This window comes from Solanum dulcamara, chromosome 3 (genome assembly GCF_947179165.1).
Source record: "Solanum dulcamara chromosome 3, daSolDulc1.2, whole genome shotgun sequence".
In the NCBI taxonomy this organism is placed as follows: domain Eukaryota; kingdom Viridiplantae; phylum Streptophyta; class Magnoliopsida; order Solanales; family Solanaceae; genus Solanum; species Solanum dulcamara.
This window is the reverse complement of record NC_077239.1, coordinates 80255252-80276654: the sequence shown is the minus strand read 5'-3', so window position 1 is coordinate 80276654 and position 21403 is coordinate 80255252. Positions and strand designations below refer to the sequence as shown.

At 36.9% G+C, this 21403-nt stretch overlaps 1 protein-coding gene and 1 pseudogene across 1 annotated transcript; one reads left to right on the top strand and one right to left on the bottom strand.

The window, feature by feature from the left end:
- Window positions 1-1967: 1967 nt before the first annotated feature.
- On the bottom strand, window positions 1968-15593 carry LOC129883250 (putative late blight resistance protein homolog R1A-3). The gene is made up of 4 exons (XM_055957874.1): window positions 15441-15593; window positions 11473-14928; window positions 7442-7448; window positions 1968-2498 (listed from the first exon to the last, which is right to left on the bottom strand). Exons 2-4 carry the CDS (start codon window positions 14923-14925, stop codon window positions 2179-2181), a joined length of 3780 nt encoding a protein of 1259 aa, XP_055813849.1. The 5' UTR covers window positions 14926-14928; window positions 15441-15593; the 3' UTR covers window positions 1968-2178.
- A 4043-nt stretch (window positions 15594-19636) lies between these two features.
- Window positions 19637-21035, top strand: LOC129883730 (F-box/kelch-repeat protein At3g23880-like; annotated as a pseudogene).
- The last annotated feature ends 368 nt before the right edge of the window (window positions 21036-21403 follow it).

Here is a 21403-nt window from a genome sequence, read left to right as displayed (position 1 = left end):
TCATCGGTCGACTCAAAATAGAAATCAATATACATAAAATAATAGTGGGAAATCAACAACAACACTTAACAGGTGGCAACCAACAAACAGTTACATAACCGGTCAACAATATCAAGATCACACATGAGGACTCAAGCCTCCACACCACACTTTTTGAAATATGAATTTTTGGAGATTGGGTAGCATTAAGTAATTTTAATTTATTTCCCTTTAATATTACCGTGCCGGAACGTGACACCCGATCCAAATATACTGTGTCGGAACGTGACACCCGATCCAAATATACCGTGTCGGAACGTGACACCCGATCCAAATATGCTGTGTCGGAACGTGACACCCGATCCAAATGTAATTAATTTATCATTCCTTATGATTATATTCCACTTCATTAACAATATTTCATCAAGCCTTCTTTATTCAAGGCACCATTTTTGATAAGGCAAGTTCAAGATTATAGATTTCATGGCCTCGGGATTTTAGACCAATCACAATAACATATCAACCATCCAGACCACAACAATTAAATGCGTAGTAAACTTCACACATATTACTCGATGAATATCAATCACTATTAAGAGTCTATCTATGATGTAGAATAAAACCATAACCTACCTCAATCGAAGAACCGAAGTCAAGCAAGCTAATCCACCAATGTTTTTCCTTTTTTTGGAGCCTCAGAACGTTTTCAATCTAACAAGTGTATAATATTCGTAAGTAAATGAGTCCATAAACACCCATATTACTATATATATCTAGCTTAAACCCAAAACTTACTCAAATCTATAATTAATTTCCTCAATCTCAAACTTAGGGTTAAACCTTAATTTCTTTCAATAACAAAAATCTCATTATAATCATATCCTACAATACACCTATTATTTAATTACCTATCTTAATATATCAAAACTTGAATTATAATGTGATAACTATAAGAAATAATTGGAGTCAAATTACTGAGGACTCTATTTGTCCCTAATCCATTAGCGCCAACTCCACTGGAGCACGGAAAATCCAATGAAGAAACGTTAATATACAACCCAATTATTTTGATAATCAGCACATGCTAATGTTCTCTGGTTTTTCAATATTCTAATTAGCATTCTTTATATTTTGGCCTAGCATTAGTTAGAATGGTGATGTAGTACTGTAATTGTTAGTTTGATAACTATAGTTCTAGATCCTCACGCCTAATCATTAAGAATTCATTGGTAAATCATTGGCCCTCCAATTGTCTTCCCATTAACAATGTATCATTATATTATAATCCTAACAATCTGTTAAACATTCAACGACTTGACAATTATGAAGCTCTTACCTGAACCCGTCTTCGTCACCGTTTGCAGGCAAGTTCTCGCCTCCTCTCGTTTCTTTTCTTTATAAAATAATTAGGTACTAAAAGTAACAAACCCTATTAATTTATTTTAGTAGATATAAAATAAAAGGTATAGGGTATTAAATAAATTATCTATTTAGACCATCAATTAAATTAGTTATCCAAATTCACCCCTCAACTACATAAGCATAGTTATTGAATAGTCCAAAATACCCAATTAAAATTTACGGGATGAGTCTTTTATGAAATAAAGAGTTCTAGTTCTCAAAACGACCTAATGGGTCGTTACAGAAAGATGCTCTCGTAATAGCAGTTAGCTACGCAAAGGCCAAAGGGAGTACAATACACAACCAATAACACAAAACAATACTACCAAGCGAAGGGGACTCTAAAATACATTAGGAATTGAAAATAACAAGGCAATTCTCGGTACAATCATCAGAGCAGAATTTACAATACATGTGAAACAGATACACTCATACTACCAGATTGAAGATGCTCCTGTAATAACAGTTAGCTAGGCAAAGGCCAAGTGGAGTACAACACACAATAAGAACCGATATTTACGTACAATCATAACTACAGAAGCTACAACACACATAAATCAATAATCATCTGGTAATAACAATACTACTAGGCGAGGGGACTCTAATACACATTAGGAAATGATAATGACAACACAGTTTCCATGTAATCATTAAAGCACAATATACAACACATACGAAGCGATACTCATCTGCCCATGACAGTAAACTAGGCAAAAGCAAATGCCAAAGGGCTAGCTACAAAATAGATTTCAGTATGAGCATGACTGCAACAATTAGCTATCAAAACTCTCCACAATCTTACTGTTCTTTGATGAGGTCTATACGGTCACATCCTTCAATCTCTTCGACTTCTTCCTTAATTCTCACAGCTGAAGCCTCCAGATATTTGTTCTTGCACCCAATCAACTTAATCTGTTTCAGCGTTGGAATATCTGCAAAGCTAAGGGGAATCTCCTCTAGGTCGTAACACTTTATTATAACAAGTGTTTCAAGCAGGGGAAAGGATTCCTCCGAGGCATCCCACCTTGAGATTTCTAACTGCACCAGTTTCAACAACTTAAGTTTATGGAAAGTAATATCTCCAAGGCACCACTCTTCTGATTGAGGCAAATGCAGATCTACTGAGTGAGGCAAACACAGATCTTGTAATTGGAGTGTCACGACCCAAAAACTGAGGTCACGATGGCACACATCTCAAAACCCAATCTGATGTGTAACCCTAAAAATAAAATTCATACAAGACTCCCAAAGGGGAAAGTGATTCCACGATTTAAATAAAAAGAAAAAAAAACAATGAAGAAATTATCCCAAAACCTGGTGTCATAAGTATAAAGAGCATCTAATACAAGGTTCGAATCTGAAGATACAACATAAGTCTCTGAATGATACAAAAGACTGAAAAATAAAGATAGACTAGTGACGATCCGAATTCTGGGACCTCACCACTAATCTGAGAATTACACAATCCGCTAGAATATTAACTGCCACGTGGGGTACCCCGACTAGTATCTGCATCAAAAAGGGACACACAAGTAGGGGTGAGTACAATTCACATGTACTCAGTAGGTTTTAGCTGACTGAGTATAAGGAATTAATCAAACCTATGAAATAAACTAAGGAACGCTTCCACCTGCATATAGAAAAAATCCCACTTCGGCATCGGTGCCGCCAGTTTATATATATAGTGGCACGAATAAAGTATAATAACAACTCATAATCACAATTAATCAAATAATTCAAGCAGCACAAATGTCAATGCAATGCAATGCAATATGATGATGCAATGATGTGGTGGTACGGTGGAATCAAGACTGTCGCACAGCCTGTCGTATACACCTGCCGAGCTGTGCTACCAAGCAGGACCCATGGGGGTCTCGCAGACCATATACCTCAATCACAATATCTCATTATCCTTGCCACATCCTCGTGGTCAAGGGATCACAATGCATCCACTACCCTGCCGGAAAACTGCCTCGGTCAGGGACTCAAGATACAAAGGTTAGGATCACAATGCATCCACTACCCTGCCGGAAAACTGCCTCGGTCAGGGACTCAAGATACAAAGGTTGGGATCACAATGCATCCACTACCCTGCCGGAAAACTGCCTCGGTCAGGGACTCAAGATACAAAGGTTGGGATCACAATGCATCCACTACCCTGCCGGAAAACTGCCTCGGTCAGGGACTCAAGATACAAAGGTTGGGATCACAATGCATCCACTACCCTGCCGGAAAACTGCCTCGGTCAGGGACTCAAGATACAAAGGTTTAAAGGTGTTTCATTTTCTTTCTCAAAAGGAATTTCCATATTTCTCAACTTCCCATGTTTCATGATATGATGAATGAGGATGAATGCATCAAAACACATATGCATGGAAGTAATAATCAACTCACATGTGGTATAAGGTTCAAAGTTCTCAAAACTTAACCTACACATGATATTCACCCTCAATAAATAGTAACGGGAAGAACACACTTTCATTTAAATATTCACCCCTTTCTCAACAATATTTCAATACTCAAGTATGCTCAAAACCCCAACTCAATCTCTCAGGCGGCATCACAAGTCAAATAATATACTCAAGCCTCTCTCTTAGGCAAATCATAATTCACATGCTCTCAAAGCAAATAAGATAACAAATAAGGCCCCCACACGGGCTATGTAATACAAATAAACCCCGTCACGACAACACATTAATAAATAAGCCTCCACACAGACATCACAATATATATAACATTCTCAACTCATACTACAACCCCATCCCAAAGTCTATAACATATGAATGACTAATTACCCCATCTCAATCTCAAAGAAAGATAGCCAAACCTACCTCAATTGCCGAAGCCGCACTCGAATACCTCCACCGGACAAGCAACTCTCGAATTCAGCGCCCGGAATGACAACCCACTATCAACAATGAAACATACACGTCACAAGGAGTCCAATGACACCCATATTGATAGGTTTCGGAACCGGGGGTAAAATGGTCCAAAAATTAACTATTTTCGAAAAGGGTCAAATCTGTAAATTTATTGAACAATCCCATTCTATTGGTAATAAGGAACTCATGGTTGAAAAACCCATAAAAATAGAGCTCAAAACGAGTTGGAAATCACAATTTTCCTTAAATTCGGATTAGGGAAGAAACAAGGATTTTTGGGGTTTGAAACTAAAATTTAAGAGTTAAAATCGTCAAAAACTTAATGAAAAAGGAAGGTTTTAGGTCAAAAATCACTTACCCAACACTTTGCCTCGAAAATCTCTTCTCAAATCACCTCAAGGAGTTCAAGAACTCAAACAAATGTTGAAAAATATTGAAATGAGAAGAAAGGGGCATTTTCTGCCCAAAAAGTTACTGTTCACGCGTATTACTGTTCACGCGTGTTACTGTTCACGCGTGTTTTGTACAAATTTACGAAAATCACCCTCAAGGTCATTACAATATCCACCACTAAAAAGGATGTTCGTCCTCGAACATAAGATAAAATAAAGTACCTGGGGTCTCAAAAAGCTGAGGGTACCGAGCCTGCATATCAGACTTTAACTCCCAAGTCGCCTCCTCAGCAGGCCGATGCTGCCACTGCACCTTGACCGAAGCGACCTCCTTGGTCCTGAGTCTACGAAGCCGCCTATCTAGAATAACTGTCGGCTCCTCCTCATAAGTCAAATTCGGACTCAACTCTAGCGCATCATAAGAAATCACATGAGACTCATCCGGTATGTACTTGCGAAGCATGGAAACATGAAACACCGGATGGACAGCTGACAATTTAGGGGGTAAGGCCAACTTATACGCCACTCCACCTACTCTCCTCAGGATTTCAAACGGGCCAACAAACCTTGGGCTAAGCTTGCCCTTCTTTCCGAACCTCATCACACCCTTCATGGGCGATATTTTAAGCCACACGCAATCACCCACCATGAACTCTAAGGGACGAACCCTCCTATCAGCATAACTCTTCTGACGACTCTGAGCTGTCAATAGTCGACCCTGAATCAAACGTACCCGCTCCACAGCATCCCTAAGTAAGTCAGTATCCAATGCATCAACCGCAATAGAATCAAACCATCCAATGGGTGATCGACACCTACGACCATACAATGCCTCAAATGGTGCCATTTGAATGCTGGAGTGATAACTGTTATTATAGGCAAACTCTGCTAAGGGCAAGTGTTGGTCCCATCGGGCACCAAAATCAATCACATAGGCCCTAAGCATATCCTCCAACACCTGAATAGTCCGCTCGGACTGACCATCGGTTTGGGGATGAAATGCTGAACTCATCTCTAGCCGCATACCCAAACCACGCTGTAATGCCTTCCAAAAGTGAGAGGTGAACATTGAACCCCGATCCGATACAATAGAGATAGGCACCCCATGCAGCCTAACAATCTCACGAAGATAGATCCTAGCTAACTGATCCGCATTGTAGCTAGTCTTCACCGGAAGGAAATGGGCTGATTTGGTCAATCGATCCACAATCACCCAGACAGAGTCATACTTACCCAATGCCATGGGTAATCCAGACACGAAGTCCATAGTGATACGCTCCCATTTCCACTCAGGAATGGGCATCCTTTGCATAGGACCACCCGGTTTCTGATGCTCATACTTCACTTGTTGGCAATTTAAACACTTAGCCACAAAATCAATAATGTCTCTCTTCATGCCACACCACCAATAGTGTTGTTTCAAGTCATGAAACATCTTTGCCACTCCCGGGTGAATCGAATATTTGGAACAATGAGCCTCCTCCAATATCATACGTACCCATTCACTAACCTTGGGCACACAAATGCGACCATTAATCCTCAAAACTCCTTCCGAATCAAGAGAGGCTGATTTTGCTTCACCACTTAACACTTTGTCTCGAATGACCCTCAACTTTTCATCTTCAAACTGGTGTGTACGAATCTGGTCCATCAAAGTAGACCTAGCCTCCACAAAGGCCAAAATACCATGATGTGTAGAAATATCAAGTCGGACCAACTGTCTAGCCAATGACTGAACCTCCAATGCCAAAGGCCTCTCCACAGCCTTAAGAAAGGCCAAACTACCCATGCTAGATGCTTTGCGACTCAGGGCATCCGCTACCACATTAGCTTTGCCCGGATGATAAAGTATGGTAATGTCATAGTCTTTCAATAACTCTAACCACCTACGCTGCCGCATGTTCAGATTCGGTTGAGAAGAGATATACTTAAGGCTACGATGGTCAGTATAGACCTCGCAATGCACTCCATAGAGATAATGCCTCCACAACTTCAGAACAAACACCACCGCTGCTAATTCTAAGTCGTGGGTAGGATAGTTCTTCTCATGTACCTTCAACTGTCGAGAAGCATAAGCTATAACTCTACCTTTTTGCATCAATACACCACCCAAGCCGACTCCCGAAGCATCACAAAACACAATAAATGCCACGCCCTCCTCGGGTAAGGCTAGAATAGGTGCTGAAGACAATAATTCCTTGAGCTTTTGAAAGCTCGCCTCACACTCATCAGTCCACTGAAATGCCACGGTCTTTTGAGTTAGCCTAGTCAATGGAGCTGCAATAGAAGAGAATCCTTGAACAAACCGACGATAGTAGCCTGCCAACCCAATAAAACTCCGAATCTCGGTAACCGAAGTAGGCCTAACCCAATCACGAACCGCTGCAACTTTGGCTGGATCAACCATAATACCATCCTTGGTCACTATATGACCCAAGAATGTCACAGACTCAAGCCAAAACTCACATTTGGAGAATTTTGCATACAACTTCTCCTCTCTCAATCTCTAAAGGACTGTCCTCAGGTGCCTAACATGATCCGCCTCATTCTTGGAATAAACCAAGATGTCATCAATAAACACGATCACAAACGAGTTCAAATAAGGTCGAAATACCCGGTTCATCAACTCCATAAAAGCAGCCGGGGCATTAGTCAACCCGAAGGACATAAACACAAACTCATAATGCCCATAACGAGTCCTGAATGCAGTCTTCGGGATGTCAGATTCCCGAACTCTCAACTGATGGTAACCCGACCTCAAATCAATCTTTGAGAACACCGATGCACCTTGAAGCTGGTCAAATAAATCATCAATGCGAGGGGGAGGATACTTGTTCTTGATAGTGACTTTGTTCAACTGTCGATAGTCAATACACATCCTCATAGTACCATCTTTCTTCTTCACAAATAAAACTGGTGCACCCCACGGTGATACACTAGGTCTAATAAACCCTTTCTTCAATAAATCTTCCAATTGTTCTTTCAACTCTTTCAATTCTGCCGAAGCCATCCGATAAGGAGAAATAGAGATGGGTTTAGTGTCATGCTCCAAATCAATCACAAAATCGATATCACGATCAGGAGGAACTCCCGGCAAGTCTGTAGGAAATACATCCATAAACTCTCTCACCACCCTCGTAGTCTCTATATGAGATGACTCTGTGGTGAGATCACGTACATGAGCTAAATAAGACAAACAACCCTTATCCATCAAGCGACGAGCACGAATATAAGATATCACCCCCTTAGGATATGAACTCGGATTACCTTTCCATACCACGCTAGGTAAACCGGGATAAGCTAAGGTCACGGTCTTTGCATAACAATCTAATATAGCATGATAAGGAGATAACCAGTCCATACCCAGTATCACATCAAAATCAAGCATGTCTAATAAGATCAAGTCAACTCGGGTCTCTCTACCCAAACATATCACTGCACACTCCCTATATACTCTATCCACCACTAAAAGTTCACCTATCAGGGTAAAATTAGTAATGGGCACAGCAAGAAGATCACTCATATAATCAATACCCACATCAAAATAAGTCAACACATAATAGTAAGTAGACCCTAGTTCAAATAATACTAACGTAAAATGATGGCAAACCAGAACAATACATGTAATAACCACATCAGAGGCCTCTGCCTCAAATTTACCTGGTATAGCATAGCATAATTAATGGTCACCCTTAGCCTGTGAACCACTACAACCACCACCTTGAGTACTCCATGAAGCACCTCAAACAACTAAAACTGGTGTATTGCGGACAACTTGTGATCCTAGCTGAATAGAAGAAGAATCACATATTTTCCCCTTATTCAAACTCACTATAACACAATAACCCAAGTAAACTACTCCCAACTCATCATAGGAGGACCGATAGGTCTATGAGCAAGAACAGACCTCTATCACTTCTTAGCCATTCCCGCAATTATAAAGAGAAATAAGACATTCACTGTGCCTTCAAGATACCCGGTTTTGAACAACCTGTCCTGACACTTGGTCAAAAAGATATAAGCCTTCTCAACAGTGATAACCTCAAACTTGGGAGACAATACCCTGACGAATCTCTCCAAATCTCTTTTGCTCCTAAGTAAACATAGCAATGCTAGAAGACATAGGTGGAACCACAGATCTCAAAGGAATCCAAAGTGGGCTAATTAGATATCTAAAATTTGAAATCTAACCATCAAAGTCTAACCGACCATTTTCCATACTTTTTTTTTGTTGCTCCACATCTTCATACTCATAATCAGGCTCGAATGGGCATCACTAAATCATCCTTAAGCAAGAGCCGATATTTCGAACTCGACAGTTACTTTTAATGCGGAAGGAATAGATTAGAGGTATACAACACTTAATATGAATAATTCGCACGAAAGGAATCAAAGGAAAGAGTTTCTTCTATTAAGTATCTTGTAGCCTCTCGAAGATAAGTACGGACGTCTACGTACCGATCCGCAAGACTCTACTAGACACCCTGCTCTTTAACTTATAAGACCGGTGAACCTAGTGCTCTGATACCAATTGTCACGACCCAAAAACTGAGGTCACGATGGCACACATCTCAAAACCCAATCTGATGTGTAACCCTAAAAATAAAATTCATACAAGACTCCCAAAGGGGAAAGTGATTCCACGATTTAAATAAAAAGAAAAAAAAACAATGAAGAAATTATCCCAAAACCTGGTGTCATAAGTATAAAGAGCATCTAATACAAGGTTCGAATCTGAAGATACAACATAAGTCTCTGAATGATACAAAAGACTGAAAAATAAAGATAGACTAGTGACGATCCGAATTCTGGGACCTCACCACTAATCTGAGAATTACACAATCCGCTAGAATATTAACTGCCACGTGGGGTACCCCGACTAGTATCTGCATCAAAAAGGGACACACAAGTAGGGGTGAGTACAATTCACATGTACTCAGTAGGTTTTAGCTGACTGAGTATAAGGAATTAATCAAACCTATGAAATAAACTAAGGAACGCTTCCACCTGCATATAGAAAAAATCCCACTTCGGCATCGGTGCCGCCAGTTTATATATATAGTGGCACGAATAAAGTATAATAACAACTCATAATCACAATTAATCAAATAATTCAAGCAGCACAAATGTCAATGCAATGCAATGCAATATGATGATGCAATGATGTGGTGGTACGGTGGAATCAAGACTGTCGCACAGCCTGTCGTATACACCTGCCGAGCTGTGCTACCAAGCAGGACCCATGGGGGTCTCGCAGACCATATACCTCAATCACAATATCTCATTATCCTTGCCACATCCTCGTGGTCAAGGGATCACAATGCATCCACTACCCTGCCGGAAAACTGCCTCGGTCAGGGACTCAAGATACAAAGGTTAGGATCACAATGCATCCACTACCCTGCCGGAAAACTGCCTCGGTCAGGGACTCAAGATACAAAGGTTGGGATCACAATGCATCCACTACCCTGCCGGAAAACTGCCTCGGTCAGGGACTCAAGATACAAAGGTTGGGATCACAATGCATCCACTACCCTGCCGGAAAACTGCCTCGGTCAGGGACTCAAGATACAAAGGTTGGGATCACAATGCATCCACTACCCTGCCGGAAAACTGCCTCGGTCAGGGACTCAAGATACAAAGGTTTAAAGGTGTTTCATTTTCTTTCTCAAAAGGAATTTCCATATTTCTCAACTTCCCATGTTTCATGATATGATGAATGAGGATGAATGCATCAAAACACATATGCATGGAAGTAATAATCAACTCACATGTGGTATAAGGTTCAAAGTTCTCAAAACTTAACCTACACATGATATTCACCCTCAATAAATAGTAACGGGAAGAACACACTTTCATTTAAATATTCACCCCTTTCTCAACAATATTTCAATACTCAAGTATGCTCAAAACCCCAACTCAATCTCTCAGGCGGCATCACAAGTCAAATAATATACTCAAGCCTCTCTCTTAGGCAAATCATAATTCACATGCTCTCAAAGCAAATAAGATAACAAATAAGGCCCCCACACGGGCTATGTAATACAAATAAACCCCGTCACGACAACACATTAATAAATAAGCCTCCACACAGACATCACAATATATATAACATTCTCAACTCATACTACAACCCCATCCCAAAGTCTATAACATATGAATGACTAATTACCCCATCTCAATCTCAAAGAAAGATAGCCAAACCTACCTCAATTGCCGAAGCCGCACTCGAATACCTCCACCGGACAAGCAACTCTCGAATTCAGCGCCCGGAATGACAACCCACTATCAACAATGAAACATACACGTCACAAGGAGTCCAATGACACCCATATTGATAGGTTTCGGAACCGGGGGTAAAATGGTCCAAAAATTAACTATTTTCGAAAAGGGTCAAATCTGTAAATTTATTGAACAATCCCATTCTATTGGTAATAAGGAACTCATGGTTGAAAAACCCATAAAAATAGAGCTCAAAACGAGTTGGAAATCACAATTTTCCTTAAATTCGGATTAGGGAAGAAACAAGGATTTTTGGGGTTTGAAACTAAAATTTAAGAGTTAAAATCGTCAAAAACTTAATGAAAAAGGAAGGTTTTAGGTCAAAAATCACTTACCCAACACTTTGCCTCGAAAATCTCTTCTCAAATCACCTCAAGGAGTTCAAGAACTCAAACAAATGTTGAAAAATATTGAAATGAGAAGAAAGGGGCATTTTCTGCCCAAAAAGTTACTGTTCACGCGTATTACTGTTCACGCGTGTTACTGTTCACGCGTGTTTTGTACAAATTTACGAAAATCACCCTCAAGGTCATTACATGGAGATACTCCAGGTTTGGTAGTCCCACAATGAAGGGGATAGCCGTTTCTATATGAATCCCTTTTAGTGCCAACTTGTTTAAATTTGAAGGCAACTGTAACCCAGATAGTAGAATGTGGGGATGCAGAAAGGAAAGTTGAAGTACTTGAAGCTGGGTAAGATTCTCCAATTTGGGACAAAAAGGCTCTGCAGAAAGGAAGAAGGAAGATTCTCCCTCAAAAGTGACTTCAAGTTGTTGAAGATTAGGACACCTCCTTAATAACACATCCACCCTATCAGCATCACGAATTCTAAATATAACTTTCCTTAATATCCTCAAGTTTTCCAATTTAGAGTATTCTTCTAAGATCCCCGGCTTATCCTCTTCCAAATCAAAAGCAGCCCTACCAAAATGAACAAGCCTTAATTTTTCCATTTCCCAAAAAGACGCTGGTAACCGTAATATATAAGGAAAATTCTTCACAATTAAAGTTTCTAGATGGGGCAGATGTGATTCCGGATGAAAATAGAATTTATCTGCCCAAACTGCGAGGTACTTCAGGTGATTTAGTGGTTTGAATGTAGCTAACGACAAAAACTCCACAGTGTAAGAACTCAAGTCCAAGACCTTAAGAAGTCGCAATTCACTAATCTGACAGAAGGGAATCACATCAATAGATTCTCCTGGATTGGTCATTATCAGTGACCTCAAGTGTTGGTGGAAAGGCTTCTGTGATTTGGAGACCAGAGATGCAAAGTTGGAATGCTCTTCACTGAAACTGAAGCTCACTCGACTTCCCTTCCAATCCAAAGGTTGAAATTGGATATATTGACCCTTCACTGCAAACATAAACTTTTCTTCTCTACTCTTCTCCAAGCAAAAGTGATGCACAACATCATGAACCTGGCAGTATTTGACTTTACCATTATAACTACTCTTTGAAAGCATTACCACGTTACTGCTAATGAGATCCATCAAGTAACCTTCAGCTTCCTCTTCCATTAAACTCCCAGATTCAGTGTTCTCCACGAATCCTTCTGCAATCCATAAACTTATCAATTTAGACGCTGGAATTCTTGCGTCCTCTGAAAACATCCCCATATAAAGAAGACAAGGCTTTAAACAATGTGGTAAGTTATCAAAACTCAACTGCATAGTCTCCAAACTATATTCTTCCGACTCACGATCAAGATAATCAAATAAAGCATCTTTCACCTCATTCCACCAAGATTCTTCCATTTTCCGTTTTTTGATTATTCCAGCTACCAAGACAACCACTAGGGGCAGTCCTTTGCATTTTTCTGCAACTGCTTGACTCACATCTTGTAGTTCAGGCGGGCAATCTTCCTTTTGAAACACTTTTTTCTGCAACAATTGGCAACTCTCTTCTCTTGTGAGGAATGGAAGAGAATAAGGATCAGTATGGTACTTGACTTGCTCACCCACTTTCTCAAGTCGAGTTGTTACTACAATTCTGCTTCTATTTCCAACATCTGGAAAATAAAGCCTTAAGTCATCCCATGCCATACAATCCCACATATCATCCAATACAATGAGATATCTCTTTCCTATTAAGCGTTTCCTCAACATGTCGGCAAGAACATCATCCTTATCTCCGTTGTCCTCGCAACCGGTAACTTGACTAAAAATATCTTGTAATAGCTCTCTCCGACTATATGTTTGGGAAACGATGCACCATACTCGAACATCAAAATGAGAAACAATGTTGTCACTATTGTACACCTTTCTAGCAATTGTCGTTTTCCCTTGTCCCGCCATGCCTACAATTGGGATGACGTCTAGCTCATTTGTACCTCTAATCAGATACTGAATCATTTTTTCTGTGTCATTCCCAAAACCCACTATCTCCTCATCAGTCACTAAATTGCTATGTCGAGTTGGCAGATGTTTAGATGGTGCTACCACATAGTGAGGCTTAAGAGCAGTATCCACTGACCACATCTCAGTCACCTCCACATTAATTTGCTTGATCTCTTTTAAGATTGTAGGAAGTGAGCAAAAAATATGCAAAAAAGCATTATACTGAGCAAGAATAGAGTCAATGGCAACCTCAGCTTCATATGCCAAATTGAGGGTACGTCTCTGAAGATCTTTAAGAATTTTATGTTCATGGTGCACCTTTGCGACATCTCTGAAAATGGATGACAGCTCCTTCTCTAAAATGGATGTAAGAGATGATAGCTCTTTCTCCAAATTCCCTAAAAGAGGTTTCATCAGGAAATCTGAACCAGATTTAGATTTTGACATCTCATTCAGTTTCCTTAAAAGAGAATCCAGAAAGCTCATTCCACCAAAGGTGGGGAACTGAGATGGAGTGAATTTTAAGGATTTGTAGTACGTCTCAACTTGTGCCTTCAGATCTTTAGTTTTCTCCAATATTTGTATCGAGCAAAGACTTATTTTGCTAGTGGCATCTTTGTTTATAGAGCTAGCTGGAAGAAGCTTTTGAATTACATATAGAATATCACCCGCTATAGCTCCAACCTTTAGCAAGACCTCATTCAACCAGTTACCATTAATAACATGATTTGACACATCAGCATCAAGGAAAACCAACATGAACTCTATTGCCACATCAATATTTTGAGCAGAGATATTATTAGGACAACTCTCCAGTTTTTTGTTTCTGAGATACATCAGCAGACTGTGGAGATGATGTGAAAATCCTTTTGGTAATTTCTTGTCCTTGAAAGTTCTTGATCGAGTAAACTTTGAAGCCTTTAGTTCACCAAGAAAAATTTTCTTCATTTCCAGCTCCACAAACACAATCAACGCTAATAGATAAGGAGGTTTATCAGAGATATCACTTTTATCCTTAACTTCAATCGCAGTAACATAATCTAATCCGGCAAAACAAAATTGTTCCACATTGTTAGCCATGAACTGAATCCGAGTCTCCAAACATTCCAGCTTCTCATGGTTGACGTTACCATTTATCTCTGTGGCATATAAGTATCTCAAAAATCTCATTTTCTTTTGAACAATTTTCAGTTTCTTTATTAATATATGTATTGCAAGTTTTTCTTTGGGATGGCAGGACCTACCCCTTTCCCGACACATCATCAGTACATCATTTAGAATTTTTCCGAGGCAATCCATATATTTCGACAGATCAAAATCATTCAACTCATAATTGTAACTTAAACTGGTATTACCTTCAAAGAATTCCAACAAATGTGATCCTAGCCTTTCCAGGTTAAGGTTAGTTTTACATTCATCTGGAATCCCATAAAATACCCGGTGAAACATTTGCACAGTCCAATTGGCATTCTTTGTGAGTTTGACTAAGGAATCAGGCAAAAGAACATGATGATACTTTATACAGGTTCTAAAAACTCTTAGCATCATTTCAAGTTCCGTAATTTGACAAATGTTGATGCTATCCATATTACCTCCACTCTTGATCCTTCTTAGCTGATCTAATGTTTCCTCAATTTCATTTTCAGCCATCTTCTGTAGAAAAATTTCACCAACTCTTGGAATTAGGTTCATGTCTATCAATATCTACTGTTTGAAGCTACTACATATTTCTTAATTTGAGACAATTCTTTTCTTCCTCTATTACAGTGAGTAAATATGTTTGAAAATTTATAAATTAATAAGTATAAAATAGTAAACTTACTATGTCAATTATTGTTTTTTTAATAAATATCTTAAATCAAAATTTGATAAGTAAAAAGGAACGAGGAGAGTATGCTAATGCTTGCGAAAAGTTATACATCTTATGTACCATTTTGTCTTACAAATAATGCATATTTACTCTTTTCGCATTTATCATTATACATCTTATTTACCCTTTTCATATTGTTACTTAACTAATAATTATTCTTTTAGAAAATCGTCTTTTTCTTATTTTCAATTTTCTGAGATAGTAACTAGCAGTTAGTTGAGTGGATCATATGAGATATCAACTCTCTAATTCTGTATTTATGGGAAAAAAGAAATGCATGAAGAAGATGACTTACAGTTAGTTAACAAGTTTCTTCAATTTCTGATCCAATCATAAAAAGGAGCAAAACAGATGATATTTAATATTGTAGAATTTTTTTTATTGAAATGAAATGGATGCAGATTTGAAAGTTTGAAGGAAGAAGGAAGAGTCACTTTCTCTCTCTAATAATTCTTATACCTAACAAGAGATGAATTGTAGTAACAAGTAGCTTTAGGTGGCAGCTGAAAAGTGGCTCAATAAATACAGCTATATTACTTATATTTGAATACCAGTTATGATAAGATAAATTATGATGAAATAAATTATTTTGAGATTATTTCTTATTAATTATTTTGTTTGTTATATTTAAAATAATATGTATTGTATAAATTTTAAGAACAAGTTGTTTGTTTATAAAAATAACCTTCACTTTATTTAATTTTTTATATTTTTTTTGTAAGCTTTATTTAGTCATTATTAAAAATAAAATTTTCACCTTATTTAGCTTAAATATTTTTGTGTGATGGTATCATATGTATTTAAAATAAAACATTCATCTTATTTAGTTTAAAAATAATACTTTCATCTTAAATTTGTTAAAACAATAATAAAATTATAATTTATATCATTTCATTTAAGCACATATTACTCTTAAATTGTAAAATACTAAAATTTTCATTTTAGTTGATATAAATAATATATATAGTCAAGTGATTAAAAAATATATAATTAAAAATATGTAATTTAATAATAGAGAAATCAAAATGCAAATAAACATAAGAATTAGTCAAATAAATTAATAAATAAAAATTACATTTGTGTAGTCTAATTTTTTAATAAAAAAATATAAAGAATTATCATAAAATTAAGGAGTGGTGAAGATTGTAAATGTTATTATATATGGTATTAAAAATAATGTGAATATACATGGATGTGAAAAGTGATATATAAAAAGGATATAAAGGGAAACTTTTGTCATTTTCTCTATTTTATCCTGGGATAAGTTATCTCGCGATTACTATACCATCCAAGAGGAGGGATAACTTATTTCGGTACTAATTATTAATTTCGAAATAAGTTATACCGGACTTGCCAACCAAACGACAAATTAAGCGACATTATAATTTAATCACGGGACTATTTGATGTTATCCTTCACAACAAAAAAACCCTTAGGGTCTTTTGGTTGGGAATAAGTTATTTCGGAAGTAATTATTTTGGGATAAGTAATTTCATCAGGTATATGAATAATTTATTTCATCACAATGATATATAGGATAAAAAATTCAAGGACTATCTAATACCTACAACCAAATACAAAATAAAATAATCCTTATTTTATCCCAAAATTATTATACTGCATACCTCATATCAAACAACTCGATCTTTAGGAAAGTCCCCCAAAATTATATCAAGTTTCCTAGTTCTCTAATAATTACAAAACACACAAAGATCACTTCTCCAAACCTCCGGCCATAAGTGTACATGCAGGGTTGGATTTTCAAATACCAAATTAAATTATTTGTGTCGAGTTTTTAAATCTATAAATCAAACAAAATTGATAAAACTTGGATTTTTTGAGTTTTTGGGATTTCCGTAAAGTATTCATACAAATATATAATTAACTTATGCTTCAAATATTTCCTAAATCCTACCAAAAAACAACTAAGGTATTTTTTAAGAAAATAATACAAAATATGTGATTCACGATGACACTAAAATATTCAACTAAAAATAATAATGAAATTATATAAAACAAATATTATAAATTAATAAGTCATAATGAAAATGATCATAATTTTAAAGTACTAAATCATGCAAAAATTAGTCAAATTAGTATTAATTACATGACTAAATATTAAAGAAAAAATATAATTATATTATGTATTTTAATTATCAAAACCAATAAAATTATAAAGCATCTTCGCTTCAGCAGTGGATAAGGCAACTGAGTTTTGCTTTATTATGGCCCGTGACACCAGATATAGTCCAAGAAAATGTGACATACCCGATGTGCTTTTTCTATTTACAAGATAGCATACATAGTCTTCATCAACAAATCCGACTAGATCAAAAGAGTCTCCTGTAGGATACCAGAGAACCAGGTTCTGTAGGGGCATTGTCCATAGTTAGAAGAATATCCTCAGTAAGCTCATTTGGTTCATGATTTTGAAGTACCTAAACTCTAACGATTAACTATAATCGCAACTCAAATTCTCCAAGAAGTCAAACCACTTCTTGTTACAAGCCTCATTTTCTACCTTAGAAAATCATAACTCAATAATATTCCTAAGTAGATTTTAAACACATGAATTAACTTTCAGAAAGAAAATCTATCTTTAGTTCTTCTTTCTTCGATGTTTTTCTCTTGGAACTCTGCCTTGCCTTTTGCTTGAGAAATTCGATTTCAGATTTGCAAAGCCAAGAAATCCTTTGTGCGATCTTTTCCTTTTATAGCATTGATTTTTGAAGACCTAGGACACCTGCGTTATCTTTTAACAGATGTGCCGCCCCAGCCAAACTAGTTGAGTCCTACAAGGAAAGTACAACTTTAATTTTATTGTTTTTCCTTATAGGAGTTCTATTGTATCGTCTTTCCTTATTGACTCGTATAAGAATTTGTACAGTTTTCCGCGTCTGCCTACTTCACCATCCAGCAAGTGAACCTGGTTCTCATTTGTCATTATCAAAATCTGCTTGAATGTTGTTAACAACTTGAATATGAACTATTAGTAGTATGATCTATTTAGACATGATTTTACATTGCTTAGATTAAGAATTTCCTTGATAATAGTTTTATTGCTTGGATGAACAATTTATTTGGATGATTATGGTGGGAATGGGGAACTATTGGTGCAATTTGGCATGAAAAAGAAACTCACTTATAGTGGTCGAAACTGAAAATTCGAAATAACCATATTGATTAATCTGAAATTGAACTTAAGATAATCAAAAATTCAAACCGGAGTTTTCATATCCAATCTGAATTGCCCAAACATCTACTTCTAAATATGAGTTTCCGCATTTTTTTTTCTTTTTCATTGTTCCCGTCTAATTTAACAGACGAAGTTCGGTGATTATTTGATAAAGAACAAACTGTTAACTATTGACAAATTCTAAAAATCAAAATTGTTCTGTATATATTTAGGGGACTATTTCTAACCTACCATTGAACATAAGTGACTAATTTTATCATTTTCTCTAGAGCTGTCACACTATTGATTAGAAAAAATGGCTTTTTCGTGAATCAATGAGAAATATTTGATATAAAAGATGACATGACCTTAGATAGGAGTGTGTGGAGGACCCACATTAGGGTAGAAGACTAGTACATAGTCGCGTTATCCTACCCTATTAGTAGGCGCATTAGCGCACTATAATTTCCTTTGTGGAGGACTCAGATTAGGATAAAAGGCTAGGTGATTCATCCTTTGCACCATAGTAGTTGTAGTTCTGCTCATTGTTTATTGCCTTTTGATTTCTGCATTGTATTGCTGTTTATAGTTGTGGCGCCGTTGTACTTTGACTGTCTTATCTATCTTATCTTATCTTATTTATTTATAGTAGTTAATGTCTCTTTCTTCCCGTATCACTCTACCACGACTTTCTCTTTTTGCTATTCCTGTTTTCATCTTGTTTTCTATATGCTTGCCCCTATCTGACCTTTTATCTTGTCCTCTCTTAAAGCCGAGGGTCTTTCAGAAACAGCCGACCTACCTTTCAAGGTGGAGATTAGGTCTGCGTACACTCTACCCTCTCCAGACCCCACATTATGAGATTATACTGGGTTTGTTGTTGTTGTTGTTGTTATTTTCATTGAAAGAACTCATTGGAAAAACACATGGTGCAAAATAAATTGTCATTGAAATATTAGGAATTGCCACTAAATATTTTTTCTTTTCTCACTAATCCAATCAAAATATATGTGAGAAAAACCACAAAATATTTTTTTATAGAAAATTTCAATAAAAAAATAGTAATTTTTTAATAGTGTCAATACCCACATGGACTTTGGAATTTGATAGGTCAGCATACTTACTTGGGCCAGACTAAAAATCCTCGTTTTAAAATGAGATCAAAATTTTTAGGCCAACCCTAATAATTCACGAGATGGACTAAGCTGACCTATATTGATGACTCTAATTTTTTCTCGAGGAAAAAAAAAGTAGTATATAGTACTTTATTGACAATAGAATTGTTGCTTTACAGTTAATGAATGAGGAAAAAATAAGTAGTAGGTTTTCTAATATAAAGAAGGCAACTTTTTTGAGACTTTTTATAATACCATAGTCACAGTCATATTCTCCCCATGCAAATCAAAAATATTTGCAACCAAAATGGAATCTGAGGGAGATGAACCCTCCCTTCCACAAGACTCGAGTTTGACAATCCCTAACCTTCCACCAGAACTTATCACTGAAATCTTTTTTAAGGCTTCCGGTGAAATCACTCTTGCAATACAGGTCGATTTCAAAATACTGGCTTGATTTAATCTCTAGTCCTAGATTTGTGAAGTCTCATCTCAGCTTATCGACTAGTAACAAGGAAAACACTCACCATAGGCTTATGGTGAGGTTTATTGGGCCCAAGAACAATCCTCTTAGATCTTTACTTTATGATTCTGTTACAGAGACATCTGACTTGAATATTCCCATGAAAAAAACCTTACGAAAGTTTTTATATTTTGGGTTCCGCGAATGGATTGATTTGTCTGACTTGTATTGACAATGAATTAAAAGACTTGTTTCTATGGAATCCATCGATTAGAAAGTACAGCAAATTGCCTAGTTTTGAAACTGGACTATCTGAATACCATTATCATTGTGGTTTTATAGATGATGAGTTTCAGGATGATTATAAGGTAGTACTCGTTCTATTTGAATCAACGTATGTCAGTTCAATTCCAGTTGAGGTCAAAATATATAGCCTAATGAATAATTCTTGGAGAAGTGTTGATCTTAGCTGTCCTCCAATTGGGTTATTTTGTAATGCTTGCGGTAAGTTTGTGAAAGGGAAACTTCATTGGGCTTCTAATACTACTACTGTTCTTGAAAATATGACCATGAATACTGGTTGGAACATCGTTTCTATTGATTTGGCTGATGAGAAATGGGGAAAGGTAGAGAATCCCTCCTATGGGGAAGGAGATATTGTTTCACGGCTAGAAGTGTTGGGTAGTAATCTTTCTGTCCTTTGTTATAACAAGGGAAAGTATATATCTCTTTGGGTTATGAAGGAGTACGGGGTTAAAGAATCTTGGACAAAAATGTTTACCATCAATTATGATGGTAATCCATATATGTATGTTCGACCCTATTTCATGTCAAATAAAAGTGAAATTTTGGTTGGGTGTGCACAAAGTTTCAAGCTATACAATCCAAAGGATAACTCATTCAGTCCAAACATGATTAACTTTGATCATTATCGAGATGATGCGGAAATCCATGTTGAAAGCCTAGTTTCTCCTTTTCTAACGCAGGGTCGGACTAGTGATGCAACAAAAATACATGCGAAAAAAGCTCAAATCAAGACAATCAAATAACAAATAACTAGTAAGAGTTTCACTATATCCATTTTCCTCAAGGTGATTAAATTATATTTGTTATTTCAACTACAGACATTGCACATGCAAAGGATATTTTAAGACTATATTGCTTTTGGATTTTGTTAGTGATTTCCCCTTATATGTACTGGATTCATAAGCTATTATTATATGCAAATTGTTTCAGAAACTCCAGTGCTTTAATCTAGTGGTAAGAGTTCAGCTTGTGATTGCATCTGGAAATTCTTTCTAGGTATTCTAGAATTTTCACAGTTCAGTCATGTATTTCTTAATAACCGTGGTGTCCAGGCTCGCTTGTACGAATCTCCACGAGATAATTGTCACCTTTCACTGGCAACAGGTACCAGGGAATTCTGTCCACCAAGACTAGAAATTAGTAGAAATGGAAAGAAATCATCTCGTGTTTATGTTTCTACTAGAATTTAAACCTGAGAC

Excerpts from the sequence above, each read along its gene's own strand:
- LOC129883250 (XM_055957874.1), bottom strand. The coding sequence starts at position 14,925 with ATGGCTGAAAATGAAATTGAGGAAACATTAGATCAGCTAAGAAGGATC.